We start from the raw sequence: 14,412 nt of genomic DNA, 5'->3' as shown, positions 1-14,412 counted from the left end.
TTTGTGTCTGCAGCTTTACTAAATTAGTTTATTAGTTCTAACAATTTTTTGGTTAAGTCTTCAGGGTTTTCTATATTAAGATCCTGTTTACAGCAAACAGACTTCTCTATTTTTGATTTGGATGCCTTTTATTTCTTTCTCTTGCCTAATGGCTCTGGCTAGGATTTCTAGTACTATGTTGAATAGAATTGGAAAGAGTAGGCACCCTTTTCTTTTTCCTGATCCTAGAGGAAAAGCTTTCAGCTTGTTACTGTTGAGTATATTAGCTATGGGTTCGTCATATATGGCCTTTATTCCAATTTAATTTCTAGTGAGAGTGAAGTGGGAATGTGAGAGAAATGGGAAAGATGAGCAATAAATTTTAGAAAAGCAGAAGGGAATCACCATATTCTATAATATGTGGCTTTAAGCAATTGGTGATATTTAAAAGGGTCAGAAAATAGAAGTACTCCATGTTCTATTTATTATTTTAAAATCTGAGGGCTATTTTCTCATGTCATTTTACATGACTATGATTCATCTTTTAAAAAATATGTAATGTAGTGGCCAGGCACGGTCGTTCAATGCCTGTAATCCTAGCATTTTGGGATCCTTGAGGCAAGAGGATCACTTGAGTCCAGGAGTTGCCTGGGCAACGTTGTGAAAACCTGTCTCTTCGAAAAATACAAAAATTAGCTGGGCATGGTGGCACACAGTAGTCCCAGCTCCTCTGGAGGCTGAGGTGGGAGGATTGCTTGAGCCCAGGAGGCAGAGCTTCCAGTGAGCCAAGATCGCGCCACTGCACTCCTGCCTGGGTGACAGAGTGAGACCCTGTCTCTCCCCAACCTCTCCAAAAAAGGTGGGGGTATAAAGTAGGTGCAGCAAGTTGTAGAGGCACAGAAAGTTGATCAAGAGACAGCCATTATCCTCAAAAGTGGGCAAAGATCTCCCCAATTTACTTAGAAAAAAAGTAGACTTAGAAGAGTTATGGATTGCTAAAGATTTTATAATTTATAAGCTGCATCCTTTTTCCCATTTTCTACTCTAGTGATTCAGTTGTCATATCTAAAACTACCATTAAGACTTTTTTTCCTGACTTTTGGCAATCCAATAATTACTTGTCATTACATTGCTAAAAATAACTAGTTTGCCCAATTTGCCTTTCCCCTTCCTCATCAAATGCATATATAGAAACATGACCATTTTCAAAATGAGTTACAAGTAGGTACCTTTTAATTTCTTCTTACTGTTTTAGCATTAATCTTGCATTGCTTTTAATTTCATGTCTTTATTTCTCACGGGAGTATTCCAAATCTTCATTTTATTCTACTAAAATTAGACTTAAAGATTTAAACGCAAATTTGTCTTTAATCACAAAATTAGTTTTATAAAAATGACAGATCTGTAGTAGAAACTTTATGTTGTCTAACTTTTGTACTTTTGAAGCAGGTCTGCTTTTGTTTACTTTTTTGAAAATGTTAAATTATAGGAACCTTAAGAACCTCAAATTCATGATCAGATGTAACAGACTGGGAAAAGAGGAATTATATGTAGAGAGAAAAATTTGGGGGATAAATTGCAGTAAAATCTTCATTCTATTTTACAGAATCACAAATTTACATTTCGTTTTCTGAAAAACAATATTTATTAGTAAGACAAAGTCCATTTAGTTCTGATTTAGATTTTATGATTACTTATAGAGAAATATTACTGAATTTTAATAGTTTTTGTTTCATTTAATTAATTTGGTGATTATTATTGACTCCTTTTTAAATTCTTTTTTATACAGAGGACTGCTGTCCAGGTCTGTTTTGCAAGCACAGAGTGCTTCTCCAATCTTCACCCATGTTTATGCAGCATTAGTGGCAATTATCAACTCAAAATTTCCACAAATTGGAGAATTAATCCTCAAGAGGTTAATTCTTAATTTTCGAAAAGGCTATCGGAGAAATGACAAGGTATATATGAATGGCTTGTAAGTAGAATGATACATAGGAACAGACTAATAAACTAGTATCAACAAAAGTAAGCAAGGTTGATTTTGACACAGATACATAGCATAATGCTTTTTAAAAACTGTCTTTCATGAGAACTTCTTTGTTCTGTTAAATATCCCTGGCCACTACTGATGAGCCACAAAAATGATGGCTATAACTGTAGAACTATAACTAACCGGAAGGAATACTCTTTCATGTGTTTTATCTTGTAACTTTCTTATAATGTAAAAATTATACTTGTGTGGTACATGTTTTAAATAGATGATGTTAGTAGGCCATAGATTATGTAAATAAATGAAAATTGGGTTTAGTTTATGGATTAACTTTCCACCTTTATTTTTCAGCAACTCTGCCTGACTGCTTCAAAATTTGTGGCGCATCTTATTAACCAAAATGTGGTAAGTAATTATCTTCAATACTTGGTCCCATTCAGTGGCATTAGACCAGAGGGTTGATGCCACTTCACTGATACATCTCTATTTTTGCTTTGCTTTATAGTCCTTGGGAGAAATATGTTGGATGATATTTTCATTTTAAAACTATAATAAATGTATTTAATATTCTTTTTTTTTTTTTCTTTTTTTGAGATGGAGTCTCGCTCTGTTGCCCAGGCTGGAGTGCAGTGGCACGATCTCAGCTCACTGCAAGCTCTGCCTCCTGGGTTCACACCATTCTCCTGCCTCAGCTTCCCGAGTAGCTGGGACTACGGGCGCCCGCCACCAAGCCCGGCTAGTTTTTTTGGAATTTTTAGTAGAGACGGGGTTTCACCATGTTAGCCAGGATGGTCTCCATCTCCTGAACTCGTGATCCACCCGCCTTGGCCTCCCAAAGTGTGGGGATTACAGGCGTGAGCCATCGCACCTGGCCGTATTTAATATTCTTTAACATAATGCTTTGATGCTAATCAAAACACTTTTAGATATTCATGAAGTTAATCTGACTTAATACTATACATGGTTACTTGACTGCAAACCATTCCTTTGAAGAACCATTCCCTTCATTTTTATAAAACAATAAAATTGGTGTCTCCTCCATTTCATTCCCTGCTGTTCATGAGAATCTAATAAATATCTGATATTCTACAAAAACCTCTATTCGTTGCAACCACATAGGTATAGCCATATATTTTTAGAATCACTTGATAGAATAGAGTTGATCAATTTTATTCTGTTTCAAATGCAAGTAATTTTATCATGCTATTATTCAGTTTGTGGTTATTTTATATTTTATATTATTTTATATTTACATATTTTATATATAAAAATATTTTATATTTTATTTGATGGTTTTGATTTAGCTTTTGTTTAACCATGAAAGTGGTAAAATTGTTCTTGCTCATACTCAAAAGTTTCCTTCAGATACATAGTATCATTTCCAATTAGTATCATGTATAACAGGAAGAATTTTAAAGTCATGCTTAGTCTTATTTCACTAATATTAAATATTTTGATTCTTATTTACATGAAAATTCTTTTGCTCTTAGAAATCTTTTAGATTTTGACCTAATTAGTCATCATATTATTACAGTGATAACTTGCTACTTAAGACCATGGAAACTTAATTTCACATCTGTAACCACAGAGATATATTTCCATTTTTAAATGTGTATTACACTTAGACTAGAGATTTTTGGCGTAGCCATAAAACACTCGATATTATAAATTTTTTGCGTCTTCCCAACTGTGGTACAGGGCAGTATTTTCTTGTCACTGATGTAAGACTGTTTGACACCCCTCCTCCCCTAGTAAAAAGAAGTAGTGGGTGTCTTTGATGTTGTGCACAATTGGAAGAAGATATCTCCTGAGTTGAGATTTAGACTTCTTTCCTCACCATCTCAAATCACTGTCTGACTTTAGAAAGGCATATGTATGGTGTTTTAAACATTTTTTGTAGTTCATTTTCTTCTCATAGCAAAGCTTCTCAGTAGAATTTTATTCCCACTCTTCCTGGCATTGTTTATAAATGTCAGTTTTTTAACGTGGCCAGTAGAAATAGTTTGATTTAATTTTTTTTAAAAAAGGTAGAATATTCAAAACTGTTGTGTTCCAGAAGTTATTAAGATATTTTGTCATAAAATTAGTATTCATGTAACTTAAGGACTATTTGTGTCTAATAGAGTTGCTGATAGAATGAATTGGGAAATGTATATAAAGAATTGTGATCATGGAGAAGGGTATTATAAATCATATTACTATTTCTCATGTAGTAATTATGAAAATAATTATCTTATTAGAAAGTAGTATATGATTTTAACATATTTTATCTATGACACTTTCCATACATAATGGCTAAGAATATTTCTTCTGAAGATAATTCAAATAGTTGTATTCAGCATAGAAAATTAAGATTTTTGGAACAGTCATCTGAAAATTCTTAGTAGCTAGATAATAAAAGTGACAGAAAAATTGTATCCCATATTTGGAGTATTTCCATGTGCTTTATAAAACTTTGCCCATCATATGTGCAATATAATTATTGTAAACAGATTTACTAATTTTTAGAAATTATAAAAATATTTTAATGTATGTAAAAACATTTTCTTTCTTCCTTGTATATGTATTCTATTTAAGGCACATGAAGTTTTATGCTTAGAGATGCTCACTTTGCTCCTGGAAAGACCAACAGATGATAGCGTTGAAGTAGCCATTGGTTTTCTTAAGGAATGTGGCCTCAAATTAACACAAGTGTCACCAAGAGGAATCAATGGTAAGTGTACGTTCATAGTTTGATGTTAAGTTTTTGTTTGAGTATTATAATATTTATTGCTTATTTTATTGTCTTTTCTTTCTGTTAACCTTTAGCTATATTTGAACGCCTTCGAAACATTCTGCATGAGTCTGAAATTGACAAAAGAGTTCAATATATGATTGAAGTGATGTTTGCTGTACGGAAAGATGGATTCAAGGACCACCCCATTATCCTAGAAGGTCTTGATTTGGTGGAAGAAGATGATCAATTCACCCATATGCTCCCTCTGGAGGATGACTATAATCCAGAAGATGTTCTTAGTAAGTCTGGGGCATGTTAGGTGGAAAGAGGTGTACCAACAAATGTAAATATAGAAAATAAACATTAACTTTTAAATTTTTTTAGATGTTTTCAAGATGGATCCTAATTTTATGGAGAATGAAGAGAAGTACAAAGCTATTAAGAAAGGTATGTAAAATTTTATAAAATAATTTAGTTTGGATAAGTAGAAGCAATTTAAGTAGTTATATAATACTGATAGGAAATATTTAGAGATCACTGATCCCCACCTAATGAAATCTCTGCTCTTACAAAGTTATTCTCTTAGCTGTTTCCTCGGGCATTATTTTTTTCCTGGTACTTGCCCATGGTTTTTTACTTCATTCTGAATTACTTACCCCATTATTCCTTTCCTCTTTCCCTCTAAACTATGCAACCCTTATGTCTCACCCATCTTAAGAAATATTCATAGATTAGTAGTGGCCTTTATTTAGCTTCTCTACCATTTACAGTCTGTGCCACCAACTTTAATATTCAATTAAGTGGTATACTTTATTGTAAAGTGCTATACTTTATTGTTGCTTGAGATCAGGTTGATACCCTTCTGGTAGGATGAATCACAGTATTGGTGCCTCTCTGATAAAATAAATTGATCATTTTCATTTGTACATCATTGGTATATTGTAAGCACTAACTTTGGACAGGTTTTGATGTGTAATTTATCTTTGACTTATTAGCTGAGTGACCTGTAGCAAGTTACTTGTTTGATGGAAGACTAAATGTTACCTTTCTGTGAAAGGATATATAAAATACAGTGTTGTGTATTATCACAGACAATGATAGCTATTATTACTGTTACTATTTTCGCATTTGTATTATTTTCCTCCTAAAGCTAACACTCAGGCCTACTTAGATAATAATTTTATGGGCTTATTTCTCTTCAGTTGTAATTTTACTAGAGAAGTATTTATTGCTGTGGAAGCAATAAATATTTACCTTTGTATTAAACCCCAAAAGTTTGTATTAAAAGCTCTCTGATTATAATAGAAATGCAAAGAGTTGGTTAGCTTTGCAAAATCTTTTATCAGGCTAACAGAGCACCATTGGGCAAAATATAATTTTAGTTTTTGTCATTTGTTTGCTTTTAACATAAAGACCAGCCTTATGTAGTCTCATATACAGAGAAAGCAGAAACCTAGAACTCTGTCTCTGTCTGCATTCCGTTGTTCAGTAGTGCTTAGAAGTAGAAGGTTGAAAGGAAAAGGAAAAGTGGGAGAAATCTTCCATTCCTATGCATTATTCTAAAAATCTGTTATAATAATAATAATGGGTTTCTCTTCTTAGATGCTGATTTCCTAGGAGCTTTTCACTATAATATGCCAGATTCTTTTTTTCTGTTATAATTTCATTTCCAAACAGAGAACTCTATAGATACGTTTTGCCTTCTTATGAACCTCTTTTCCTGCAGTCTCACTGAAAGATGCCAAATGTTTTTGTGAAATTCTTATATACACCTGATTTGATTTCTTTCTTTTTTAAACTTGAGAATTCTCTATCCATTTCTTTAGTGTCTAGGCAATTGGCCAATGCATGGAAAGTAGTACTTTCTTTTATTGTAGCAGCTCTCAAATTCTTTGGTCTCAGGATCCCTTTACATTCTTGAAAATTATTGACAACTCCAAAGAGCTTCTTTTTATGTGGTTTATATCTATTGCTGTTTACTATATTAAAGGTTAAAACAGTATAAAAGAGTATTTATTAAATTATTTCAAAATAATAGCAAACCTAGTATATGTTAACATAAATTACATATTTTTATGAAAATCGTTATTTTACAGGCTGGGCATGGTGGCTCACGCCTGTAATTCCAGCACTTTGGGAGGTTGAGGTGAGCGGATCACAAGGTCAGGAGTTTGAGACTAGTCTGACCAACATGGTGAAACCCTGTCTCTACTAAAAATATAAAAATTAGCCGGGTGTAGTGGTACACGCCTATAATTCCAACTAGTCAGGAGGCTGAGGCAGGAGAATCGCTTGACACCGGGAGGTGGAGGTTGCGGTGAGCCAAGATCGCACCACTGCACTCCAGCCTGCGTGACAGAGCGAAACTCTGTCTCAAAAAAAAAAAAGAAAAAGAAAATTGTTATTTTACAAAACAAATTTAGTGAGAATGATGTTTTATATATTTTGTATTATATATATTTTTTATAAAATTTTATTTATAAAGTTTACTGTCTGGCCTAATGTGAAGCAGCCGGACTCCCATATCTGTTTCTACATTCAATCTATTGCAGTAGGTTGTTTTAATTGAAGTACATGAAGAAAATCTAGCCCCAGATAGATAATGTAGTTAGAAAAAGGGAGCAATATTTTAACAGCCTTTTCAGATAAATGCCAATATTTAACAACTAGTAGTTTTAAGATTAATTGCAGTGTGAATTCTGAAACAATATCAATTAACTTTGATAGTGTTGCATTAGAATCCATTTGTCTGTCACTTTAAATAAATCCTTTACTCATGCATGATTTTGTAATGTTGCATTAGTCATTTAGAAAATACTAATTCATTGAGTTACGCACATCTTTTAAATGTTAATATTATCAAAACCAAATTAACATGTTGGTATAATATCTAGATAGCACATTTAGTAATATTACCACCGCCCTCGTCCAAAAAAATCTAAGTAATGGGGAGCTCTCAAGCTCACAGAGATGGATATAGGTTTTTCAAAATTCTTGAAAACCCTAATGTTATCATCGTCGCAGATATTGTTAGTTGTTTTCCCCAAAGTGACAGTCTCAGGTTGTTTACATTTGAGAAATTGTTGGCCAAATATCTAACAACTATAGTTAGTTGGCCATTTTTTTCAAGTAAAAATGAAAAAAATAGCTAATTCATCTTGCAAAGCAAGCAGTCACACAGCTGGTTTTCCTTGACATAACTGTCACCATTGTAGATCTGTCTTTAACAGAAGGGCTATGTATATAAACTTTATATTTCATTACTCAGATTAGGATAAAGTCTTATATTCAGGGCTGAGATTTAATAAAATTCATCAAGGAGATTCTCAGATGAAACTGGCTTTCTACTTCAAGAGGGTGGCAGTAAAGAATACATTGATTACTAGTGAAGTTTGATGCCTTGATTAGTGCTTGGGTTACAGAAGTTTTAACCCCCATTGCTTTTGGATCATCATCACAGATGTCAGCACAGTGAAAGGGCAGATACTGTGTTGGTATTATTATGACAATAGTTTTGACCTGCAGACCACTTGACAGGTCTCAGTGGTCCCCCATGGACTCCTAGACCATGCTTTGAAACCACTACTTTATTCAGTTAATGAAATCCAAGTGTCCTTGCCTAAGCGCTTCTAATAAGTACAGTCGAAAGTGGAGAGATGAGAAGAGGATGATGTAAATGATTAGACAATTCATTTGACCTTCATTGTTTTGTAAAACATTCTTCTAGAGCTGGCATAAAAAAATGGCCCCAGCAGGAAGTAGGCACAGCTTTAGTAATTAGCACCTTCGACTGACCCAGGTGTACTTGTGTTTTAGATCTTAACAGCATTTGGGAAAACAGCAGGAATGCCTGTCTTCCTACTACTGAATACTAAATAGTTTCTTTTAAAAGTCTGTCTAAGCCATGTTGCATAGTAATAAACTAGATACTTCAGATTATCTCTTGAATTCACATTTGTTTGAAATATTCTTGAGATTTTTATGTCAGATAAGGGCTGAATGACTACTCTTCATTTTTGTAAAATGATTTGTTTCTCATAATGTGAAGCTTTCTGCTAACTTTCATTATGTGTCTCCTGATTTATACTGCTTAAATATAAAGAAATTAGAATTTTTCTTAAAGTGAATTGATCCCAGAACTTTGTATTAAAAGCCCTCTGATTATAATAGAAATGCGAAAGTGAAGAGTTGGTCAGGTTTGCAAAGTCTTTTTATCAGGCTAACAGAGCACCATTGGGCAAAGCATAATTTCAGTTTTTGTCATTTGTTTGCTTTTAACATAATGACTGGCCCTATGTAGTCTCATATACATCACTGTTTTCATCCAGTTTTGAATATATCATTTGTATTTTTAAAAGTGATAATCTAATACAGTGCTTGTCTTACCAATTGTCTTAAAGGCTTTTAAACTTGTTTCTGTTTTATATATGAAAAGTCTTTGAATTTATTGTAATGTTCAATTTAGTAGATATATATTTTAATAAAAATCTCATTACTGTTTATTTCAAGTGAACACTAAATTATGCAATTATTTTCTCTCCCTTCTTTGTCTTTCCAAGTACATTCTTAGCCTAAATTCTTGTTTTCTGTATCTAGCCTTAACTTTTTATAATGGACTGTCTTCTTTCTGATGATGAAACAATATTTTGACTCCCATATACTAACTTCTATTCCTAATATTTGCCAGTGCTCTTGCTCTTTTCAAAAACCATCATCTACTTTTTCTTTGTTTTTCTCATCTCCTTGTTTCATGGGCACTTTTTATGTGGCAGAAGAGTGATACATACAGCTCTCTTTAGTCAAATCAGTTATAATGCTTTTTGACAACCTAGGCAATAACGCGAGGCTTGTTGGTTATCTTTGTCGGCTAGTAAACTGTTACACCACAGTGGATTTCAACAAACTGAGAATTATCTTCTTAGAATGAAATACATGTATATGACTTGCACATTTTTTTCCTAAACTTACTTTGTACTTTACAGAAATTCTTGATGAGGGAGATACTGACTCAAACACAGACCAAGATGCTGGGAGTAGTGAAGAGGACGAGGAAGAAGAAGAGGAAGAGGGAGAAGAAGATGAAGAAGGTAAACATATAGCATACTCAAATAATATTATAAGATACTCTAAAATTAATTCTAATGTAATCTTCTAAAACAATAGTTCTCAATCTTTGGGGAGAGCGAGGAGGGCTGCTGATGGCATCTAGTGGGTGAAGACTAGGGCTGCTGTCAAACAGCCTACAAACCACAAGACTGCCCCTACAACAAGATATGATCTAGCCCAAAATGCCAGTATTGCCAAGATTGAGAAACTGCTCAAAAAGTATTAAACAAATTCATTTTTTAACATCAACACAATTTTAATTTAGTATATTATGCCTTTGATTATATTCTAGACAATGAAAAACATGTTTTCTTATTGAGTACATGTGATTTATGTAGCCCTGGCAGGAATGTGACAAATGAGAGTGACTGCATATTTGCTGTTCATTTTGGCAAAATAGAGTGAAGAGGCCAAAAGCTATATTTACACAGAAGTAGTGTGTTCTTCCTCTTCAGCTTTGATTACATTGTTTCACAGAAATAAGCTCGGAACTTTGGTTAAGGCACAGTTAATACATCAGAACATAAAAAAACTGGTCATTATTTACATGTATTGCATGTGTGAAGATATTAAAAGTATACATTTGCCTTTTAGGGCATAATAAATACTTCTGTCTTATAGTACAATTGTTCTTCTGTAACGTATTTTGTAAAAATGATTTAATTTCTTCCAACTTTTTGAATTAAAATTATCTTCTATCCATGTACTACATTTTACTTTAGAATTTCCTTGTTTTATGTGAAAATACTGTTCAAATAAAAACTATTAAATGTTTATAAGGAAAGTTTTCATGCATTAAATAAGAGAAAATTTTAACAAATATATGTATTTATGTTGGACTCATCCAGCCTGTTGTGATGATCCAGTGTTCTCTGAAACTGAATTTTTACCCATGAGTTATATAGTGCGTCTAAATTATCAAGATATTGTTTATAACTCTAGAAATAATATTTTACCAGACAACAGCATGAGTGCAGCCTTTTATAGTATCTAAATGAGCAGATAACAGATAAACAAAAATAGTTTTCTTGGCTTGGTTCTGGACTTCTTTGAGCTAACATTGTGATATAGCAAAAGACTTGAAATAGTTACTTTCAATTCTATAAATACTAATTTACACAGTAAAAAGAGAATATTATTAAATTTGTATTGATTCTAAATAGATTTTTGAAGAAAATGCTATACAGAGATACATTTTAACTTCACATTTATTTTTGCAGTTTTGTAATTTTGTTATGTTTCTTTCAGGACAAAAAGTAACTATTCATGACAAAACAGAAATTAACCTGGTCTCATTTCGTCGTACAATTTATCTTGCTATTCAGTCAAGGTAAGGCATCATATCTCAGTTCATCCTTTTTTTGTTTTTTGATAAGGGATGGGTAAAGAGATCAGGGATACATTTTAGGGTCTCATAACAGAAAACTGGACCCCATTTCAGCATTCTTAGACTACCTACCTCTCTCCCCCATCCCATGCCCAAGCTCATAGTACCCTTCTGTTGATTCTTTGCTTTACAGGCAAATTGTTTTTACTTAATTGGAAGGTCTAATTGTGTTACCTAATTAAATGGTTTTTTAGCTATATCATTTCTCATAGTTAAGTGCCACTAATAAAAACCTGAAAATAATTCTGTTTTACAAGATAGCAGAGCACCTACTTTTATAATGAAAATGTAATATTTAATATTTTTAAAATTTGGTTTCTAGTTCTGATTCTAGGCAAAGAAGCACTGTTGTGATGACTGTTGGACAGTGATTTGCTCTGCAGATGTAAATGAGTATAAACAAATAGGAATTAGACTTAGGAAGATTTTGAAGACTCTTTGAAGTAATGCTAAGTAAGAAGTGGTGTGATGTGAGGTCATGAAAACAAAACCTATTCGCTTTGAAGGCTGTGAATTTGGTTTTGAAGAGAAATAAATGAGGATGTTAAATCTTAGTGCATCTGGTACTTTGTATGTGAATCAACCTATTGATTTAATAGGCACAGTGTTTACATTTTACACTGGAGGAGAAATATTTCCTCAGTTTTGTTTCATTACTAGGCTTAGTATATTTCCATTTAGTATGATGTAATAGCAATAATGATTCATAAGTAGGAGTCATCTGTTTTCAGTCTGAACAGTTTTTGCCTTTAGGTTTATCTTCAAATAGAGGAATGTTAAACAGCAAAACATTGGTTGGGAATTTTTTTGCTTTATCCTTACCTATTTTCTCTTCTCATAAAAAAGTATTAAATATTTTTTCATATAAACTTAAAGTGAAAGGTGAGAAATATTTTGTCAGAGGTAAATAGTCTTGGGGTTTGACCTTTCATTTGTTTGTCCTTTTAGAAATCCAACAGTCATCAGTTGTGAGCAGCAGATTTACTGTGTTAGTGTTGCAGTTAACATTAACTTTGAAGAGTTACAGTGGAGCTCTTTGAATAATTATTTGAAAGAAACATAACCTTGATAATCTCTGAATCACACAAAAGACTTGAAAAATTAAAGCATTAAAAAACAAGTAATAGCCACTATTACATAGTGGTATCAGTCCTAGTAGCAGTAATTCCTGTCTTATATGTTGAGTTTCTGTGGGGATTTTTTGTTATTTTTTTAAACATTATTAATTTTAATTAGTTAATTTTTATTTATAATTGGCACATAATAATTGTACATATTTATACCCTAAGGGTGATTATACATTGTATAATCAAATCAGGGTAATTACCATATCTATCTCTTTAAACATTCATCATTTCTTTATGGTAACAACATTCAAAATCTGGCTACATTGTTATTTGCTGTAGCCACCCTGCTATGTAATGTGAATCAAGGGCTTTTTGTTCATGCTATTTGACCCTTGTTTTTCATTACTGTATTTCCTAAAGATGTAAATGTGGTCACATAATTATATACAGAATTGTTTGGTGCAAAAAAAAAAAAATGGAGACAATCTTATTTTCTACCACAAATAATCAAAATGTCCAGTCTACGCCACCACTGAAAATTAGGTTAATAGAGAATTGTTTTAAATGTGAGCAGACAGCTTGATGTAATATTAAGTGGGATTAAAAACTGTGTAACTGTATAGAATTGTGCTTATAGTATTTTCTTAACTGTAAAAATAGGCAGATTCTAGAAATAATATGTAACATATCAACAGTAATTATCTTAAGGGGAGGTTTATGTTTATTATATACCAGGCTAAAAATCAGGAATAGGATGTAATCATCAAGCCAGGTGGCTATGAGGTCATCTTAAACCGTCCACTTTTGAAAATCTTGTGAACAAAAACCAAGTTCTGGCAACGGAACTATGTGGAAATTTTATTTTTTATATTTGTTTTTGTTGACTAATCTGACCAGTAGTCTTATCTTCCTTCTGTTACGGCTCCTTAAATACCCTTTTTTATATGCATAAAACATTAAACTACACAATTGCCTTTGCTATTAAAAAATAAAGCATTGCTGTTTGTTCTTGCTTTTAAACGATATTCCTGATTTTATTTTATTGAAGTTGTAACATGAGAGAGAAATGTTCTACCATGTCCCCACCTGTTTAAAGTTTCTGATATTGGACACATCAACATAACCATTTGTAAACACAACTTGAAATCTGGCATCATGTAAAGAAGACAGTAATTCAGTAAATGTCTTCTTTTTTCTTTACCCTCTCTTCAGTTGCTATTAATTTGTGTTAAACCTGAAACCCATTTGGTTTAGCAACCTAAGATGAGAACTAAAATATCAAGAAAATTTAATTCATTTAATATTTATAATTAGTACAACCTAAAAACTATCTTGTTGTAGGGAGTCATTAAATACTTTCAAAATAAAACAAGAACAAGAAAAACAGACTCATATAGCTAACTTTCTCTCTGATACTTCACTTAGTAGATAAAAGGAAAGTAGTAACATTTCTTCATCAACTACTTGACTGTTTTTCAGAAATTTCAGGATTTTGTCTCAGTACTAATTTCATTTTTTGAAAAAGCTGGAAAAGAAAAAGTCACATCTGTTTTAAATGTTTTTGGTTTTGCTCTATTATTAAAATGTATCAATTACCATTTAGTATTTTAATCCTAATGTTAGATACTGTTTAATATTATCTGTTATATAATCTCTTTCCTGATAGGTTTCTTTTTTATTTCATTGCCTTGTACCATCCTGGATTATCACCCTGTTGTGCTTAGGAAACCCTATAAGTAATAGAAGCTGAGGAATATAGATGAACTGCAAAACTAAGTCCATAATCATTACTTAGTGATGATTTTATGCTGTGTTATCAAAAGTAAGGGTGTGGGCATTCCACAGAAATGCAAATATAGTAGCATTATTTCTGAATCAATAAACAATTAACAAATTGAGTTTGCTGATTCTCTTAGGGGAACTATGCTGACGATATTTTAAATTCTGTTCATATGAATACTGGGTAAAAGCATGTTTTTTTCTTGCAAGCTATTTCATATTTACTATTTTTATATGTGGTATTTATAAAATGTGGATGCCCTGTGTTTAGGATGAACCAAGCTAACTTGTAAAAGTACTGATTAAGCACTAACGTCATGCTGAGCTCCTGGTATGCCTTTCACCTCTTGGAAGCAGTATAGAAAAATATAAGAAATTGGCAGTGTCT

General features: G+C 32.5%; 1 protein-coding gene across 1 annotated transcript in view; it reads left to right on the top strand.

Moving 5' to 3' along the window:
- Nucleotides 1-14,412, top strand: part of CWC22 (CWC22 spliceosome associated protein homolog) — a 65,509-nt gene that overhangs the window by 31,917 nt on the left and 19,180 nt on the right. Inside the window, exons 7-13 of the mRNA XM_003253793.3 lie at nucleotides 1,769-1,937; nucleotides 2,321-2,374; nucleotides 4,547-4,682; nucleotides 4,778-4,984; nucleotides 5,070-5,132; nucleotides 9,668-9,772; nucleotides 11,040-11,121. Coding sequence (XP_003253841.2) covers nucleotides 1,769-1,937; nucleotides 2,321-2,374; nucleotides 4,547-4,682; nucleotides 4,778-4,984; nucleotides 5,070-5,132; nucleotides 9,668-9,772; nucleotides 11,040-11,121 — 816 coding nt within the window. The remainder of the gene's footprint in view (nucleotides 1-1,768; nucleotides 1,938-2,320; nucleotides 2,375-4,546; nucleotides 4,683-4,777; nucleotides 4,985-5,069; nucleotides 5,133-9,667; nucleotides 9,773-11,039; nucleotides 11,122-14,412) is intronic.

The sequence above is a fragment of the Nomascus leucogenys genome, chromosome 22a, assembly GCF_006542625.1.
Source record: "Nomascus leucogenys isolate Asia chromosome 22a, Asia_NLE_v1, whole genome shotgun sequence".
Taxonomy (NCBI): Eukaryota; Metazoa; Chordata; class Mammalia; order Primates; family Hylobatidae; genus Nomascus; species Nomascus leucogenys.
The sequence above is the reverse complement of the archived record's forward strand: the minus strand, read 5'-3'. Positions and strand labels throughout refer to the sequence as shown.